We start from the raw sequence: 19,477 nt of genomic DNA, 5'->3' as shown, positions 1-19,477 counted from the left end.
CAACGATTCGGACCCCCGAGGATGTCGCCCCCTTCTGCTCCACCCTATCTATTGACCCAGTACAGGTCCCTGAGTGGCAATCCGTAGGCTCGAGAATACGCCCCCCCCAGCCTCCCCGGGCTGACATACCTTTCCAAACAAGGGGATCTCCTTCAGCAGCACAGAAGAGGAATCGCTCCCTTTCGTCCCCTCTGTCTCCATCTTCTCCCTCGACTGCGAAGACCTGATCGCACCACCTTTAAAATGGCAACCTTTCCTCGCTACGCAGGACTGACGGGCACGGAGAGGACTACTCCAATATGTCAAGTCCCCATGAGAGGATCCATGGCTTTTATATGAAGACTGCCTCCCTCGAGACAACATGCAGTTGAGGGGCGCGTTGCCTCTCAGTCTCTTGCCTCTATATTTAATAGTCCCGTCATGCCCGAGGGACCTAGACATTTTAACTTCCCGAATAGAGTGAGATTTAAGCAACTCTGCCACGGTATTTACTGTACTATCGTAGCTCGGGTAATGTACTGTACCTAGTGTGATGGCATGCAATGTTCACATTATTGTGGTTATTCATTATGTTCCATTGATATAGTTCGTGTGGGAGGGCGGATCCGTTCCCCCCCCTCGTTACCCCATTTGCACCGCAATGTTTGGTCCTGGAATGATCGATGGGGACACTGTCCCCGTTGTTCGTATCACCAGGAGCGGTGCTACGTTTTCACATGTTCAACTGTTCTATATTGCTATGTTTTTCTGTTCTGTTGCTCTTCCCCTATCCCTTTCTCTCTCCCCTCCTCTTCTTCAGGTTCTCTCTTCCCTTCCAAAATTACCTAGACTCACCAATGCCCAAATTTTACTCTATGCTGCTGGGATCTCGGTAAGACCAGATTTACTATTTCTTATTGGAACAGATAAATGGCGCTACTAAAAGTGGTTTCTATTAATGCCCGGGGACTCAACATTCCTGAGAGGAGGTCAAGGGCCTTACGAGAATTGAAAGCCGAAAAAGCAGATATTGCCTTTGTGCAAGAAACCCACTTTAAAGAGGGAGTGGCCCCCTCTCTCAGGAATCGAGACTTCCCCACAGGGTATTTCTCAAATAACGTTGATGGTAAGACATTGGGGGTAGCGATTCTGATCGCCAAGCATGTTGCCCTCGCTGATGTTGTTTGTCACCAACTTGTACCCGGCAGGGCTTTACTTATAAACTGCGCCATCGCTAATAGAGCTCTTACATTTCTTAATGTTTATGCCCCCAATAAGGCTCAGCCAGGCTTTTTGGAAAGAGTCCTCACGCTAGCCCAACCTCATGTTAATGGGATTCTGCTTTTTGGCGGGGATTTAAACTGGTCTTTGGAGCCTCGGTTAGACTCCTCCAACCCCTCCCCAAGGTATTCAGATAAATTACATCGTAGGGTCCGGAAGATTCTACATAACTTCCAACTTATGGATGTCTGGAGATTACAACAGCCCTCCACTAGGGACTTTAGCTTCTATTCACACCCTCACAACACTTACACTAGGATTGACTACTTATTTATCTCGCATAGATTTTTGCATCTGGCTGAGGTATCTGCTGTGGGCAACATGTCCTGGACAGACCATGCTCCCGTCTCTCTGGGGGTTCGCCTGTCCCCAGCCCGCCCGAACTCCTACACATGGAGACTAAACGAGACGATCATCCAGGACCCCGGCTGCCAGCAGCAGATTAGAGAGGCGATAGCCGATTATATTGAGGTCAACGACACAGAGGAGATCTCTAAAGTGGTAGTTTGGGAGGCACACAAATGTGTAATAAGAGGAAAACTCATCCAACTGGGTGCCCATAGGAAAAGACAACATATGGCGGCACGGGAGGCCTTGTTACAAAGAATTCAAGCCTTAGAACTTCTCCATAAATCCACCATGTCAGATGAAAACCTTCAATCATTACTAATAGCTCGGAAGGAATTAGACTCGCTTATGTCCCACAGATTGAAGTTAGAGGCTAGAAAATGTCGTAGTCGCTATTTCCTATGGGGGAACAAACCTGGGAAGCTGCTAGCGCGGGCTCTCCAGGCTCAACGCGCGGCATCTTTTATATCTAAAGTAAAATCTCATACGGGAACAACACAACACACCACGACAGAGATAGCAGCAGCCTTCCGACATTATTATACCCAATTATACAACCTAAGAGGCTCCACGGAGGCAGAATCTGATCTCTCCCGAAAGGCCTCCATTGCAGAGTTTTTAAGGGAAATTAAATTCCCCACTCTTACACCTGAAGAAGTCGAGTCACTTGAGAACCCCTACACTCTGGCTGAACTCGAAGACGCTGTTAAGACCACCCCAAATGGCAGGAGCCCGGGCCCTGACGGCTTCTCTTTAGCCTACTATAAGACATTTGGAGATGTCTTGCTACCTATGATGCTCAGAGCTTTTAATCAGGTTTCAGACCAGTCCTCCTTCTCCCCCCAGTCTATGCTCGCACATATCACAGTGATCCATAAGGAAGGCAAAGACCCGTCACAATGTTCCAGCTATAGACCAATTTCCCTACTAAACGTAGACTTGAAGCTCTTCGCAAAATTAATGGCGAATCGCTTAAAACTCTTCCTTCCAAAACTGATACACTCGGACCAGGTGGGTTTCGTTCCGGGCCACGAGGCCAGGGACAACACCACGAAGGTTCTCGATTTGATTCATTACGCATCAACTTGTAAATCCCCCTCCATCCTCCTCTCAACAGACGCAGAAAAAGCGTTCGACAGGGTGGACTGGGATTTCCTATTGGGGGTACTGGAACACATGGGCATGGGCATGGTGGGCCTCCAGAGAATTAGGGCCCTGTATTCTGACCCCGCTGCTCGCGTACGTATCAATGGTGAACTATCAGACCCGTTCCAGATACGGAATGGGACTCGTCAGGGGTGTCCTCTGTCACCACTTATTTTTGTGCTATGCATGGAGACCCTGGCGAGGGCCATTCGCCAGAATGTTAACATCACAGGGCTGCAGGTGGGGAGGACGGAGTACAAGCTCGCCCTATTTGCAGATGACCTCCTTGCAGTGATTTCCAATCCTTTGACCTCTATACCCAATCTCCTTAAAGAGTTCAAGCGGTTTGGTACTCTCTCCAATTTTAAAATTAATTTATCAAAATCTACAGCAATGAATTTAACACTAGACCAGACCAGCCTCCAAGTACTACAATCTATCTCGCCCTTTGCATGGCATCCAACACAGTTAAAATATTTAGGAGTAACCCTTCACAAGGATCTTGCCCAAATTTACCAACTGAATTTCCCTCCACTCCTTTCAAAACTCCAATCTGATCTCTCCAAATGGGGCGGGAAAAAATTTTCATGGATAGGGAGAATAGCAGTAATCAAAATGAATATTTTACCCAGAATTCTCTACCTACTACAAACTCTACCTGTTACTATTCCTCGTTCATGGTTCCTCTTACTACAACGAAAGATCAAAGACTACATTTGGGCGGGGCGAAAACCCCGATTTAAGCATGAGATCCTCTTTAGACGGAAACATCAAGGAGGTCTCCAACTTCCTCACTTTTTATCCTATTACCATGCAGTACTCCTTACGAGAGCCATGGAATGGAGTAGTGAACTCCACAGGAAACAATGGGTAGACATTGAACTGGCCTCTCTTCCCTCTCTTAGCTTAAACTCCCTCTGGCTTTCTAAAGTCCCCCAAGTAATGCACCCACTGGCTGGTCCCATCTTTTCGTGTTGGCGTCTCCTACGCTCTATCCCACATATTTCAGCACATCCCTCCCCACTCTCACCACTGTTTGGGAATCCTGAGTTTCCCCCTGGATGCCACTCCTTGTCGTTTCATGCATGGCAAGAAAAGGGCATCCGGAGAACTAATCAAATGCTAGATTCATCTGGTATAATGCCCTTTCCCGAACTGCAAACTAAATGGAACCTACCCAATAAAGAAATCTGGAGATATCTCCAACTTAAACATTACCTACAGACTTTTTGCTCTTCTGGAAAGGGTATACGAGCACTGACTCTATTTGAACAGATGTGCCTCTCCCACACATACCCTAGACACACTCTTTCCACGTTTTACAAGTGGATCTTGAATCATAGATTCTCTTCCCAACCGAAATTTGTCAGGGATTGGGAATTAGACCTAGGGGGTTTGGTGACCACAGACGATTGGGAGGGTATTTATAAAAATACCTTCTCATTAACTACCAATGTGCTAGTCTTGGAGACTCACTACAAAATACTTACAAGATGGTATAGATGCCCAAATATCCTGGCGAAAATTTATCCTGGAGTACCCAACACGTGCTGGAGATGCGAGACAGCAGTAGGCACCCCACTACATATATGGTGGGAATGCTCTCTCTTGCAACCGTTCTGGCGCAAGGTGGTGGAGACAGCTAGCATTATCCTCGGTGAGGACTTACCCTTTTGCCCTAGCTTTTGGTTATTAAATCTCACGCGTACACCTAGTTATCATCTCAAGAAATCACTACTTCGCCATATTCTAAGTGCCTCTAAGGCAGTGATCCCAGTTCACTGGAAATCAACAGTGCCCCCCACTATGAAAGAATGGTCCGCCCGATTAGACCACTATATGGCAATGGAAGATCTCATTTTGTCTCTAGAAATGAAAAACATCTCCTTTATAGCTACTTGGAGCCCATGGCTGGAATACAAAGAGTCAACCCACTACAAATCTTCTCTTTAAGAGAAACCCCTCCCCTTTATCTCCAGTTGCCATATGTAACTAATCATGCTTTAAACCCCTTAGGACAGGAAGAGAAACCCCCCCCCCCCCCCCCCTTCCTAAACCTTATCTCTCTAAGCTACCTTTCTTTCTCCCCCTCTACACTGAGAGTAATACTACCCCCTACCCTTCTATTTTTCTCTTTGTATCTCGTTACTCCTCTATCCTCTCCTACTTCTACTCTCTCCCTTTTGCATCAAGAAGTTGTAATTCATGAAACGTTTATGGTTCTTACTCCTTTATGCTCTATATATTTTTCTTTATCTGGAAGTATGATACGTTAGTGGAAAGAGGACATCCACCTATACAGTTATTTTTCTTTTCTTTTATTATACACGGTGTTAAGTCTCTCCAGATGATGTACCTCTGACAATCTGAGAAGCTATTCAAATGTTTCTGCAACTTCCTGTTTTCGTTCAATTGAAATTTCAATAAAATCTATTTGCAAAAAACAATGTGCAGCATATGTGTAAGGGAAATTATGTGTATAAGGGCATTAATAAAGGTTAGCATAATGTGTAAGGTGCATTATGTTTATAAGGACATTAATAATGGGTGTCATGTGTAAGGGGCATTACTGTGTGGTATTGTGTATAAATGCATTACCAATTTGTGGCATTATGTGTATAAGGTGATCTACTGTGGCGTAACGTATAGAAAGGGCACTACTGTGTAGTCTAATGTGAATAATAATAGCAATATGGTGTGGTGTAATGTGAATAAAGAGCAATATGGTGTGGTGTAATGAGAATAAAGAGCAACATGGTGTGGTGTAATGTGAATAAGGAGCAGTTTAGTATTATGTTATGTGAATGAGGGGCACTACAGTGAGGAGTAACGTATATAAGGTGAAGTGGTACTACTGTGTGATGTAATGTGAATAAGGGACACTATCGCATGATAAATTGTGAATAAAGTTGCACTACTGTGTGGTGTAATTTGAATTGGGGAACTATTGTGTGGCCATGCCCCTTGCCAGCAAAAACACATACCTTTATGTGCTGTGCGCCAAATGTGCACACTGTTCTTATTTAAATTACAGGGGGTAGGAAAACAAAAAAAGGACTACTACGGGTGGGGGTGATGGCACTGGGAAAGGGGTGTAGGGTCAGAGGCGGAACTAGCGGTGGTGCTAGGGGGCACCAGCCAAAAACTTGCCTAGGGCATCATATTGGTTAGGGCCGGCTCTGGTAGTACCCACTTATATATGATGTTTGATTAAAAGATATATACACTGTATCATCAATACATCTATCCAAATGTAACTGTGACTCTGGACATATTATATACACTGCTCAAAAAAATAAAGGGAACCCTAAAATAACACATCCTAGATCTGAATGAATGAAATATTCTTATTAAATACTTTGTTCTTTACATAGTTGAATGTGCTGACAACAAAATCACACAAAAATTATCAATGGAAATCAAATTTATTAACCCATGGAGGTCTGGATTTGGAGTCACACTCAAAATTAAAGTGGAAAAACACACTACAAGCTGATCCAACTTTGATGTAATGTCCTTAAAACAAGTCAAAATGAGGCTCAGTAGTGTGTGTGGCCTCCACGTGCCTGTATGACCTCCCTACAATGCCTGGGCACGCTCCTGATGAGGTGGCGGATGGTCTCCTGAGGGATCTCCTCCCAGACCTGGACTAAAGCATCTGCCAACTCCTGGACAGTCTGTGGTGCAGTCTGTTGGTGGATGGAGCGAGACATGATGTCCCAGATGTGCTCAATTGGATTCAGGTCTGGGGAACGGGCGGGCCAGTCCATAGCATCAATGCCTTCGTCTTGCAGGTCTAGCATTGTCTTGCATTAGGAGGAACCCAGGGCCAACCGCACCAGCATATGGTCTCACAAGGGGTCTGAGGATCTCATCTCGGTACCTCTGGCGAGCACATGGAGGGCTGTGCGGCCCCCCAAAGAAATGCCACCCCACACCATTACTGACTCACTGCCAAACCGGTCATGCTGGAGGATGTTGCAGGCAGCAGAATGTTCTCCTTGGCGTCTCCAGACTCTCACGTCTGTCACATGTGCTCAGTGAGAACCTGCTTTCATCTGTGAAGAGCACAGGGCGCCAGTGGCGAATTTGCCAATCTTGGTGTTCTCTGGCAAATGCCAAACGTCCTGCACGGTGTTGGGCTGTAAGCACAACCCCCACCTGTGGATGTCAGGCCCTCATACCACCCTCATGGAGTCTGTTTCTGATCGTTTGAGTAGACACATGCACATTTGTGGCTTGCTGGAGGTCATTTTGCAGGGCTCTGGCAGTGCTCCTCCTGTTCCTCCTTGCACAAAGGCGGAGGTAGCGGTCCTGCTGCTGGGTTGTTGCCCTCCTACGGCCTCCTCCACGTCTCCTGATGTACTGGCCTGTCTCCTGGTAGCGCCTCCATGCTCTGGACACTATGCTGACAGACACAGCAAACCTTCTTGCCACAGCTCGCATTGATGTGCCATCCTGGATGTGCTGCACTACCTGAGCCACTTGTGTGGGTTGTAGACTCCGTCTCATGCTACCACTAGAGTGAAAGCACCGCCAGCTTTCAAAAATGACCAAAACATCAGCCAGAAAGCATAGGAGCTGAGAAGTGGTCTGTGGTCACCACCTGCAGAACAACTCCTCCTTTATTGGGGGTGTCTTGCTAATTGCCTATAATTCCCACCTGTTGTCTATTCCATTTGCACAACAGCATGTGAAATTGATTGTCAATCAGTGTTGCTTCCTAAGTGGACAGTTTGATTTCACAGAAGTGTGATTGACTTGGAGTTACATTGTGTTATTTAAGTGTTCCCTTTATTTTTTGAGCAGTGTATGTGGATGGGCCTCACCATAGATCTTACACACCTATGGTGAGAAATGTCTTTACAAAAGTGAAAAGCACCACTTTTCTAACCCAGAGATTCCCCACCTCCGACTTCCAGGCACACTAAAAGTCCAGGTTTTAAGGATATCCATGCTTGAGTAGAGGATCCGGTCAGGATTCCGGCAGTCGAAATACAGACGCCGGGATTTCGACATGACTCGGAATGCCGACTGCGCCATCCCAAATAGGGTCACTAGACTAGTGCCAGAATCCCGTCCTCTGGTATCCCGAACGAGCGTCTCCAAGCCCAACTGACAGGTAAGCCACCGGGGGGGAGTTAGGCTTAGGCTGCTAGAAGGGAGGTTAGGTGGCCATTGGGGGAGGGTGAGTATACTGACCTTCACCGTCTGTATTCTGAACATCCGGGTGCTGTGATCAGTATTCTGACTTCCAGCATCCTGCATGCTGTCATTTCAATCCCAACCCCTTGAGCACAGATGGTCAAATCAGAATAATTAAATCACCTGTTCTCAAGCATGGCTATTCTTAAATCCTGGCCTGTATTGAGGACCGTGGATTGCAAACACTGTTCTAGCCTGAGCTTTTGTCCCTTGCAAACTCTGTTAATAAAATTGTTTTCAAATAGTATTGCCCATGTTTATTATATATAATATATTCTCAGCACAAATGGATCTTTTCTAGAATAAACATTGTTGGGCCAAAGTGTGATTCATACTAAAAACCCTCATTCATTTAACATTCACCATGAGGTTATATTGCCAGCAGTGTAACCTGTCTGTCCATACTGTACGGACTCACGGAACAGCCCCCCCACCTTCCCACATACAGCGTCATTTTAAAGCGCCTTGGGTCCTATTGGAGAAAGAGCGCTATATAAATAAAATTATTATTATTATTATTTCCTAGAGTTTCCTAGTGAAACACATGTTATTTCTAAGGCAAGCCACCTACTGCATAGCTCTGCCGGAATACAATCACAGCAACAGGATAAGGTACATTGGGTGATTGCTCCTGACACAGTTTGTACTCATTAACTGAGGGAGACAGGAGTCACACTTTTTCCAGTAGCTTGCAGTATCTAAATATAATTGGTCTGATGTCAGATGGAAGTGCATTAGGGATATCCATTAGATGTGTCTCTTTGCAACAGAAAAATCAAATTGGTGTGTCTGGTGAAATGGTGCCTCGGCCGGTAATGAGTCACAATCAGATGAAGTATATCTGGAGTAAAGAGATTTAGAAGAAATGTTTGAAGTGAAAGGTGGAAAAACTAAACTAATGGATTAGAGGGGGAGTAGCTGGCAGATCTGAATGATGAAAAATGTATGAACACCACACACCCATTAGCTTTTTTTAAGCTTGGTTTATCATATTTGTTGATTATTATGGCTTGTAGGATTATTGTGGCAGAATATTTGCTCCCAGTGACTCCGTGCTGACCTTGTTTCAGGAATGTTGGCTGCAGCTTCACAAAATGGCTGCCTCCATTGTGTAGGAGAGTGACAGGAAACCTAGTGCACTTGAGGGGGCATGTGGGTGGCTATTTAACATTCAAAATCGTTGCATATTGCTCTTAATTTCATTTTTAAGATAAAAATATACATTCAATCAGATGCGTCATTCTCTAATAACATATCAGCAGACATTTTTAAAGAAAAGTGTTAACGAGCCATAACAGTCATATTTAACAATAATGTAGTAAGGCACCTTGGACTACAAGAGAAGGCCCGGGTGTGCTGCGTGCCTATTAGGGAACTTTTGTAGGGTGTAGTATGGTATGCCGGCTATCGGGCTCCCGGCGCACAGAATACCGGTGCCGGAATCCCGACTGCCGGCATACCGACAGCGTGGCGAGCGCAAATGAGCCCCTTGCGGGCACGGTCACGCTATCCATTCTCCCTCCTGGGGGGTCGTGGACCCCCAAGAGGGAAAAACGGAGTCTGTATGCCGGCTATCGGGATTCCGGCGCCGGTATACTGTGCGACGGGACCCCAACAGCTGGCAAACTGAAGACCACCCCTTTTGAAGTCCAAGTTCAGGAAAACTGTTGATATAGATAATAAGTGAAAACAGATATACTAAGGAGTCTATTTACTAAGCCATGGACGGAGATAAAGTACCAACCAACACAGCCTGTAACATGGCAGTTAGGAGCTGATTTTCTGGTACTTTTATCTTCGTCCACTTTATCTCTTAAGCCCCATACACCCTAGGCGATATTGTGAACACTCCTTATCGTTAACTATGCATGCTCCCGTGCGTCGTTAACGGCCCCTTCCCTCGTCTGAACATGTACAGACGAGGGAGGTCCTCGTTAACGACAGCCACGCTGTAGATGCAGCATCGGTGTTGTTCTCCCTGCCAGCCCCCTCCGTCGCGCCCTTCCCCGCTGACGTTGGCAAGTGTGTATACCGATGCCGGCACCCCGCCGAGTCCCCGCCGCCGCCAATATCGGCTAGTGTGTATGGGGCTTTAGGCTTAGTACATAGTCTTTGAAAAACAAATTGACAAAAATGTAAAAATTTGGTTTTTTGCTAAAGCCAAACCTCCTTCACCAATGGCTAATTGCACTTTAGTGTCAGAAGGAGACACCAAGGGCTATTTACTAACATTACTTCAAGGGTTGATTCTGCATTAAATCCAGAGTGAACAACCATATAGATATGTGATGTCATTGTCTACCTTCAGCTATACATATAATGGCTGTTTGATTGTTAAGGTGATCTTTGAGCGCTTTTCCTTCTGACCTTGAACAAGTCATTTAGTTTCCTTTTATCAGAGGAACCAAAATTGATTTGTAAGCAACAATGGCCGAGAAATGGTACCCTGTTGTGTAACATTATGTCCTATACAAAAAGTAAGGATTGCTATTACAGCTATTATCCGAATAGATTGTGTAATGTGTCTGGGACTGCATCCGCTGAAAGTAATTATTTTTCCTTCCAGAAAAGTCTGAAGCTAAAAAATGGCTCCAACGATGTAGTATTCAGTGTTACCACTCAGTACCAGGGAACCTGTCGCTGCGAGGGCACCATTTACCTGTGGAACTGGGATGATAAAATCATCATTTCTGATATTGACGGCACAATTACCAGGCAAGTTCTTTGTGGAGTGTGACAATAGTTACTTTCAGGGACACACAGTGAGCAGAATGTGACTCTTTTACTTCTGTTCTTAAATTGGCTCTTAGGAAGGGTGGTGTTCCAATCTTCTATTGCTCCCTAGATCGCTGGAAATTTTAGTTTTTACACACACACACAGATAACTTGGTGCATTGTTCACCCAAAGACTTTTTGAGCAACCTGTTTATATGCAAGGGTTGGTTATCTTGCTGAGCGGCTTGTAGTCCAACAGCTGCTGAACTGCCATGTTGCTGCAGCTGTCAGGGCATGGTCTGGGGCGGTCACAGAAATCACAAACTGTTTTATTTTCAGCAACATTTACCATAGGGCTATAGCCATATAAGAAATAAGGAGAACTCCTCTCACAGTAAAAAAACAAAACAATACATTGGGGCAGATGTATTAATCCTGGAGAAGTGATAAAGCAGTGATAAAAAAGTGATACGTGGAAGGTGATAATGCACCAGCCAATCTGCTCCTGTCATTTTTCAAACCTGTAATGATTGGCTGGTGCATTATCACCTTCCACTTCTCGCTGCTTTATCACTTCTCTAGGCTTAATACATCTGCCCCAGTTTTGGGTGATGTTAAGGTGGCCATACACTAAGCCGAGGTATCGCATGCAGCCTCGCATGCGATACCTCGGCAGCTCCCCACAGGCGACTATACCACATACAATACATCGTATGCGGTCATTTTGCATATGATGTTTCACATGCAATCCCATTCACTGCTGCGGGATACGATTTATCCTTGGTGCAGCAGTGACAATCTCCGGATCCGATCCGATGCGCACGGGACCACGCATCGGAAGTAAAGGACACACAGTTTGACACTTTTCACACATGATTTATCGGTCCGATGGGTCGAAATTGTGTAGAAAAGGGCCAAATCGTACAAGTGTACTCTTATCAGACATTATAGTGCATCAATCCAAAATTACCTTCACCTTCGACAACTTGAAGCAAATTAGAGGTTAATTAGGAATCGATAACGGCTTAGTGCTAAAGTACAGTTTAATATATTAAATATCAGGAGATAAGACCCTGCCATCTCATCTTACTGGATTACCTTCTGACACAAGAAATAAGGACGGGTTGGGTAGGAAATCCCGACAATCCAAATTTTGGCAGATCCTGGATAGTATTTTAACCCTTACCCACCCCTCCTACAATCTAACCCACCCCTCCTGCAACCTTACCCTAACCTCCCCCACCCCCGTAGCCTATCCCTAACCCTCTCCCTAACCCTCTCCCTCATGCCTAACCCTAACTAGCAGGATCTGTTGGGAGTTTGCTCTTGTGATTCCGACTCCCGGGATCCTGACCGTATCCAAATGGGAGTTATTCCTTAAATCAGCGGTTGAAGACTCTGACATGTCTGCTGTTATCATTTGGTAACATGATCTGATACTACTTACTTTAACAATATCTGTAATTAAGTTTTTTGTCTGGTTTGTTTTTTAAACACTGCACAAAAATGTTGTTTTGTTGAAAAAGTAATGGGCACTACACATTAGGCGAGTTCACTGAACAATATGAACTCGTTCATTAATTTACGAGAACTCATTCATATCGTTCAGTGTGTAGGCACAAACGAAGAATGATGCGCGGCCCCGCGCTCGTTCATTGTTGGTGCCGGGTCGCTTATGCATGCAGGCCAAATGGACAATCTTGTCCATATTAGCATGCATTGCTATGGGTACATGTGACAGGGGAAATGAAGAAACTTCACTCCCCCCTGCCACCGGGTCGCCCGTCGGGCACCTCGGTGGCATATCGCCTAATATGTAGGGCCCATAAGACTTATGAAAGCATAAAATAGCCAGAGTGAAAAAACATCATAAATACAGTAGCGATAGTAACAGCGCTATTTGGCGGTTGTGATCTCACAATGAACCGTGTTATTTTATATGTTACTGGAAATACATTTCTGACAAATATGTTTTCTCTCTAAACTATCTAGCAAACTGTGGTCTTGTCTTTCAGATCGGACACATTAGGTCACATTTTGCCAACACTCGGAAAAGATTGGACTCATCAGGGTATCGCAAAACTGTATCACAAAGTTAGCCAGTGAGTGTTCCCTGGTTACTTTCCTGTAGTTATCCTGCTTGTGTCGTTTATTTACTAAGCCTTGGATGGAGATAAAATACCAGCCAATCATCTCTGGTCATTTTTCAAACCCAGCCTATGACATTGCAGTTAGGAGCTGATTGGCTGGTACTTTATCTCCATCCAAGGCTTAGTAAATAGACCCCTAAATGTACTGTGAGCTAATTGATACATGCAAGTTACATTTGCTAGTGCCCCCAACCATCTGCCATGTATCTGACATCCCACCAGGCTTACAAAGCGCGTCTGACCTCCCACCGGCCACCTGGTGTCTATTGGACATACCACCAGATTGACATACCTAAGTAGTCTTTAGCTACAGTACATACATGATGCCTCACCAGTGTCCTAGGCTATTACTGATTCTCATCACATGTTCTGGTGGACACCAGGGGGAAAATTACTAAAGGTCTATTTTAATCGATTGAAATCAATCAAAATCGATGTTGTACTTCAGGGCCAAAACACACATTAAGTAATACTTAACAAAGAATATTAAAAAAATCACCTGTTAGCAAATGTGTGTTTCAGCCCCTGAAACCCAAAATCGATTGATATCGATTTTAAGCAGTTTTCAGTTGATTTAAATCGGCCCAAATCAACCTTTAATAAATCCCCCCCAGGAGTTTATCTGAGATCTCAGAGGATCTCTGATGTCACCATGGATGGAAAATGACTTGGATTTGCTTTGTTTTCCAGGCTATAGTCTTTACACGCTGGCATTGTATATCTCAAATTGTGTTTTACTGTTCATATACCTGCTTTATATAAATTTCCTATTCACACATTATTGACACACTGGTAACACTAGTATGTGTAGCACAACTGACGCGTTTCGTTGATGCTAGTACATGGAATAGCTCCGTAATTGTTTCATTTTTGTTATTAACAGAAATGGTTATAAATTCCTCTACTGCTCAGCACGTGCCATAGGAATGGCAGACATGACAAGAGGATATCTACACTGGGTTAATGAGCATGGGATGGTATTACCTCAAGGACCTGTCCTCCTGAGTCCCAGCAGTTTGTTCTCTGCACTGCACAGGTATTATCGTCGTAGTCGTCATCATCATATAAATTACAGTACATAGGCCCTCATTCCGAGTTGTTCGCTCGCTAGCTGCTTTTAGCATCATTGCACACGCTAAGCCGCCGCCCTCTGGGAGTGTATCTTAGCTTAGCAGAATTGCGAATAGAAATTTCTTAGCAGTTTCTGAGTAGCTCCAGACTTTCTCCTACACTGCGATCAGTTCAGTCAGTTTCGTTCCTGGTTTGACGTCACAAACACACCCAGCGTTCGCCCAGACACTCCCCCGTTTCTTCAGACACTCCCGCGTTTTTCCCAGAAACGCCAGCGTTTTTTCGTACACGCACAGAAAACTGCAAGTTTCTGCCCAGAAACACCCACTTCCTGTCAATCACAGTACGATCACCAGAACGATGAAAAAACCTTGTTATGCCGTGAGTAAAATACCTAACTTTTGTGTAAAATAACTAAGCGCATGAGCTCTGCGAACCTTGCGCATGCGCAGTAAGCGACTAATCGCAATATAGCGAAAATCGGCAACGAGCGAACAACTCGGAATGACCCCCATAGCTAGGCTGCGGATGCTGGTGGTCGACCGCCATTGTTCTCATAGGAGCGGGTGCATGTGACGTCACGCAGCCGCCCTGAAAATGCCGCCCATCTGCCCCCATTTTCCCCGCGCCGCCCCCGCAATGCTCCATCGCCTGCCTGCCTCACAGAGGCATTCACACTAATTGCGTGCCGATCGCATTTGGCCGGCCACGCACGTACAGGACTGTGCCTGGGCTTGCGCCATGGCACCACCGACAGGGTTATTGCGGTCGCATCGCTTAGGGATGGACTTGAACCTCCCCCCCATAGAACAGTATTTGTTCATTGTAAACAATTACAACAACTGTGTAATGGTTTTGATGTCCTGAATTGTGCTCCAAAACCGAAAGATTGATTTATTGTACTAATGAAGCAGGTCTTTAAAAACAAATGGATGCAATAGTCACAATAAAAAAAAAAAAAAAGTACCCCCTTTTCTTGCCAAAATACCAATTGTAATGGAATTGTATAAAAAAGTTTTTGGTTTATAAGTCAGATACAGTATTATAATCCTGTAATTTTACAGTGAAATTGGAGGCTTCCGGGCTGTATGTTCAATGTCCACCCCTCAGTTCTGAATTTATTAATTATTTCTCTAATGTCCTAGTGGATGCTGGGGACTCCGTAAGGACCATGGGGAATAGACGGGCTCCGCAGGAGATAGGGCACTTTAAGAAAGCTTTGTATTCTGGGTGTGCACTGGCTCCTCCCTCTATGTCCCTCCTCTAGACCTCAGTTAGATCCTGTGCCCAGAGGATGAAGGGTGTGCTGCAGGGAGCTCTCTTGAGTTCTTTGCTACAGAAAGCATTTTTGTTTTGGATTTTTACTTTTTTACAGGGAGCACTGCTGGCAACAGGCTCCCTGCATCGAGGGACTGAGGAATGAGGGGCAGACCTACTTAACTGATAGGATCTTCTGCCTCGGCTACTGAACACCATTAGCTTCAGAGGGGGTGAACACAGGTTCGTCCTGGGCGTCCACCCCCGGAGCCGCGCCGCCGTTCTCCTCACAGAGCCAGAAGAGCAGAAGCAAGAAGACGTCTCAGGCGGCAGAAGCCTTCAGCTTCACAGAGGTAACGCACAGCACTGCAGATGTGCGTCATTGCTTCACATCACCTCACACACTCCGGTCACTGTATGGGTGCAGGGCGCAGGGGGAGGGCGCCCTGGGCAGCAATAGTAACACCTCTTGGATGGCAAATAGGTATATACATGTACAGCTGGGCACTGTACATGTATATAATTGAGCCCCCGCCATTTTTTCACGATTTTGAGCGGGATAGAAGCCCGCCGCCGAGGGGGCGGGGCTTCTCCCTCAGCACTCACCAGCGCCATTTCTCTCTCCACAGAACGCTGAGAGGAAGCTCCCCGGACTCTCCCCTGCTTACACACTGTGAAGGGGGTTTAAAAAGAGAGGGGGGGCACATAATTGGCGGATACAATATAATACAGCGCTGCTGGGGAAAAACATTCTGTGTTGGTCTCCAGGTTGTTTGCGGTGGGGTGTGTGCTGGCATACTCTCTCTCTGTCTCTCCAAAGGGCCTTTCAGGGGATACTGTCTTCAGAAAAAGTTTCCCTGGGTGTGTGCAGTGTGTCGGTACGGGTGTGTCGACATGTTTGATGAGGAGGGCTCGCTAAATGTGGAGGGGGAGTGCTTGAATGTCAGGTCGCCGTCGGCAACGCCGACACCGGACTGGGTGGATATGCTAAATGTCTTGAATGCAAATGTAAATCTTCTGCATAAAAGATTAGACAAGGCTGAAGCTAGGGATCAGTCAGGTAGCCAGCCCGTGCCTGTCCCTGTGGAGCCAGGACCTTCAGGGTCTCAAAAGCGCCCCATATCCCAGGTTGCTGACACAGATACCGACACAGATACTGACTCTAGTGTCGACTATGAGGATGCAAAATTACAGCCGAAGGTGGCAAAAGGTATTAGGTACATGATTATTGCCATAAAGGAGGTTTTGCATATCACGGAAGAACCCCCTGTCCCTGACACGAGGGTTCACATGTATAAAGGGAAAAGGCCTGAGGTCACGTTTCCGTCCTCATTTGAGCTAAGCGAATTATGCGAAAAGGCTTGGGAATCTCCAGATCGGAGACTACAGCTTCCCAAAAGGATTCTCATGGCGTATCCCTTTCCACAGAAGGATCGGATACAATGGGAATCTGCGCCTAAAGTAGACAAGGCGCTGACTAGCTTATCCACGAAGGTGGCACTGCCTTCTCCGGATACAGCTTCCCTCAAGGATCCTGCTGATCGCAAGCAGGAAATCACCCTGAAGCACATTTACACACATTCAGGAACTATAGTTAGGCCGGCCATGGCGTCGGCCTGGGTTTGTAGTGCTGTCGTGGCATGGGCAGACTCCTTATCTACGGAGCTTGACACCTTAGATAGGGATACCATCCAAATAACCATGGAGCATATCAGAGATGCTGCCTTGTATATGAGGGATGCTCAGAGAGACATTTGTTTACTAATCTCTAGAATAAATGCTATGTCTATTTCTGCTAGGCGGCTCTTGTGGACCCGACAGTGGACGGGAGACGCCGACTCGAAGCGGCATATGGAGTCATTGCCGTACAAGGGGGAGGAATTGTTTGGAGAAGGCCTCTCGGACCTAGTCTCTACTGCTACGGCCGGTAAATCGAATTTTTTACCTTATGTTCCCCCGCAGCATTCTAAGAAGGTACCGCATTATCAAATGCAGTCCTTTCGTTCCAATAAAAGCAAGAAGGTACGAGGATCGTCCTTCGTTGCCAGAGGAAAAGGTAAGGGAAAACGGCTGCACTCAGCTAGTTTCCAGGAGCAGAAGTCCTCCCCTGCTTCCGCAAAGTCCACAGCATGACGCTGGGGCTTTCCGGGGGGAGTCAGATCAAGTGGGGGCACGTCTTCGTCTTTTCAGCCATGTCTGGGTTCAATCACAGGTGGATCCCTGGGCAATAGAGATTGTTTCCCAGGGATACAGACTGGAATTCGAAGACATGCCCCCTCGACGGTTTTTCAAATCGGCTCTGCCAGCTTCCCCGTCAGAGAGGGAGCTAGTGTTAGCGGCAATTCACAAATTGTACATTCAACAGGTGATAATCAAGGTTCCTCATCTCCAGCAAGGAGAGGGTTATTATTCATCCCTGTTTGTGGTACCGAAACCAGACGGTTTGGTCAGACCCATTCTAAATCTAAAATCCCTGAACCTGTACTTGAAGAGGTTCAAGTTCAAGATGGAATCGCTCAGAATGGTCATCGCCAGCCTGGAGGGAGGGGATTGGATGGAGTCCCTGGACATAAAGGATGCGTACCTTCATGTTCCGATTTTCCCCCCTTCACCAGGCGTTTCTGAGATTTGCAGTACAGGATTGTCACTACCAATTTCAGACGTTGCCGTTTGGTCTTTCCACGGCCCCGAGAATTTTCACCAAGGTAATGGCGGAAATGATGGTGCTCTTGCGCAAGCAGGGGGTCACAATTATCCCGTACTTGGACGATTTCCTTATAAAGGCGAGATCTCGGGAGAAGTTGCTGGACAGCGTGTCTCTGTCCGTAAAGACGTTGCAGAGGCACGGTTGGATTCTCAATTTACCGAAGTCCCAGCTAGTGCCTGCAACGCGTCTGACCTTTTTGGGCCTGATTCTAGACACAGACCAAAAAAGAGTTTTTCTTCCGATGGAGAAGGCTCAGGAGCTCATAGCCCTGGTCAGGAACTTTTTAAAGCCAAAAAAGGTTTCTGTGCATCATTGCACAAAGGTTCTGGGGAAGATGGTGGCTTCATACGAGGCCATCCCCTTCAGCAGGTTCCATGCGAGGACCTTCCAATGGTCCGGGTCCCATCTACATTTGCAGAAACGGATCACCCTGTCTCCCAGGGCCAGGGTATCTCTCCTGTGGTGGCTGCACAGTGCTCACCTCCTAGAGGGTCGCAGGTTCGGCATTCAGGACTGGATCCTGGTGACCACGGACGCGAGCCTCCGAGGTTGGGGAGCTGTCGCACTGGGAAGAAATTTCCAAGGTATCTGGTTAAGCCTAGAGACTTGTCTCCACATCAATGTCCTGGAGTTAAGGGCCATTTACAACGCCCTACGCCAGGCGGAGAAATGGCTTCAGAACAAACCGGTTCTGATTCAGTCGGACAATGTCACGGCAGTGGCTCATGTAAACCGCCAGGGCGGCACAAGGAGCAGAGTGGCCATGGCAGAGGTGTCCAGGATTCTGCGCTGGGCGGAAGGCCATGTAAGCGCGCTATCAGCAGTGTTCATCCCGGGGGTGGACAACTGGGAGGCGGACTTCCTCAGCAGGCACGACCTGCATCCGGGAGAGTGGGGACTTCATCAAGAAGTCTTCACACAGATCGTGGATCGGTGGGAACTGCCTCAAATAGACATGATGGCGTCCCGTCTCAACAAAAAGCTAAAGAGGTATTGCGCCAGGTCAAGAGACCCTCAGGCGGTAGCGGTAGACGCTCTGGTGACACCATGGGTGTTCAGATCGGTCTATGTGTTTCCTCCTCTGCCTCTCATACCCAAGGTGTTGAGATTAATAAGACTAAGAAGGGTCAGAGCAATTCTCATTGTTCCAGATTGGCCAAGGAGGTCTTGGTATCCGGATCTGCAAGAGTTGCTCACAGAAGATCCGTGGCCTCTTCCTCTAAGGCAGGACCTGCTGCAGCAGGGGCCCTGTCTGTTCCAAGACTTACCGCGGCTGCGTTTGACGGCATGGCGGTTGAACGCCGGATCCTAGCGGAAAAAGGGATTCCGGAGGAGGTCATTCCTACCCTGATCAAGGCTAGGAAGGATGTGACATCGAAACATTATCACCGTATATGGCGGAAATATGTTTCTTGGTGTGAGGCCAGAGCTGCTCCTACGGAGGAGTTCCATTTGGGCCGTTTGCTTCACTTCCTTCAAACGGGAGTGAATTTGGGCCTAAAATTAGGGTCCATAAAGGTCCAAATTTCGGCCTTATCCATTTTCTTTCAAAGAGAATTGGCTTCTCTTCCTGAAGTACAGACTTTTGTGAAGGGCGTGCTGCATATTCAGCCTCCCT

General features: G+C 46.5%; 1 protein-coding gene across 7 annotated transcripts in view; it reads left to right on the top strand.

The window, feature by feature from the left end:
- Positions 1 to 19,477, top strand: part of LPIN1 (lipin 1) — a 374,679-nt gene that overhangs the window by 339,721 nt on the left and 15,481 nt on the right. For all 7 annotated transcript variants that reach the window (XM_063915392.1, XM_063915391.1, XM_063915394.1 and 4 more), the window contains 3 exons: positions 10,526 to 10,674; positions 12,690 to 12,776; positions 13,708 to 13,860. In XM_063915392.1, coding sequence (XP_063771462.1) covers positions 10,526 to 10,674; positions 12,690 to 12,776; positions 13,708 to 13,860 — 389 coding nt within the window. The remainder of the gene's footprint in view (positions 1 to 10,525; positions 10,675 to 12,689; positions 12,777 to 13,707; positions 13,861 to 19,477) is intronic.

This window comes from Pseudophryne corroboree, chromosome 4, assembly GCF_028390025.1.
Source record: "Pseudophryne corroboree isolate aPseCor3 chromosome 4, aPseCor3.hap2, whole genome shotgun sequence".
Classification (NCBI taxonomy): Eukaryota; Metazoa; Chordata; class Amphibia; order Anura; family Myobatrachidae; genus Pseudophryne; species Pseudophryne corroboree.
This window is presented reverse-complemented; position numbering and strand designations above follow the sequence as displayed.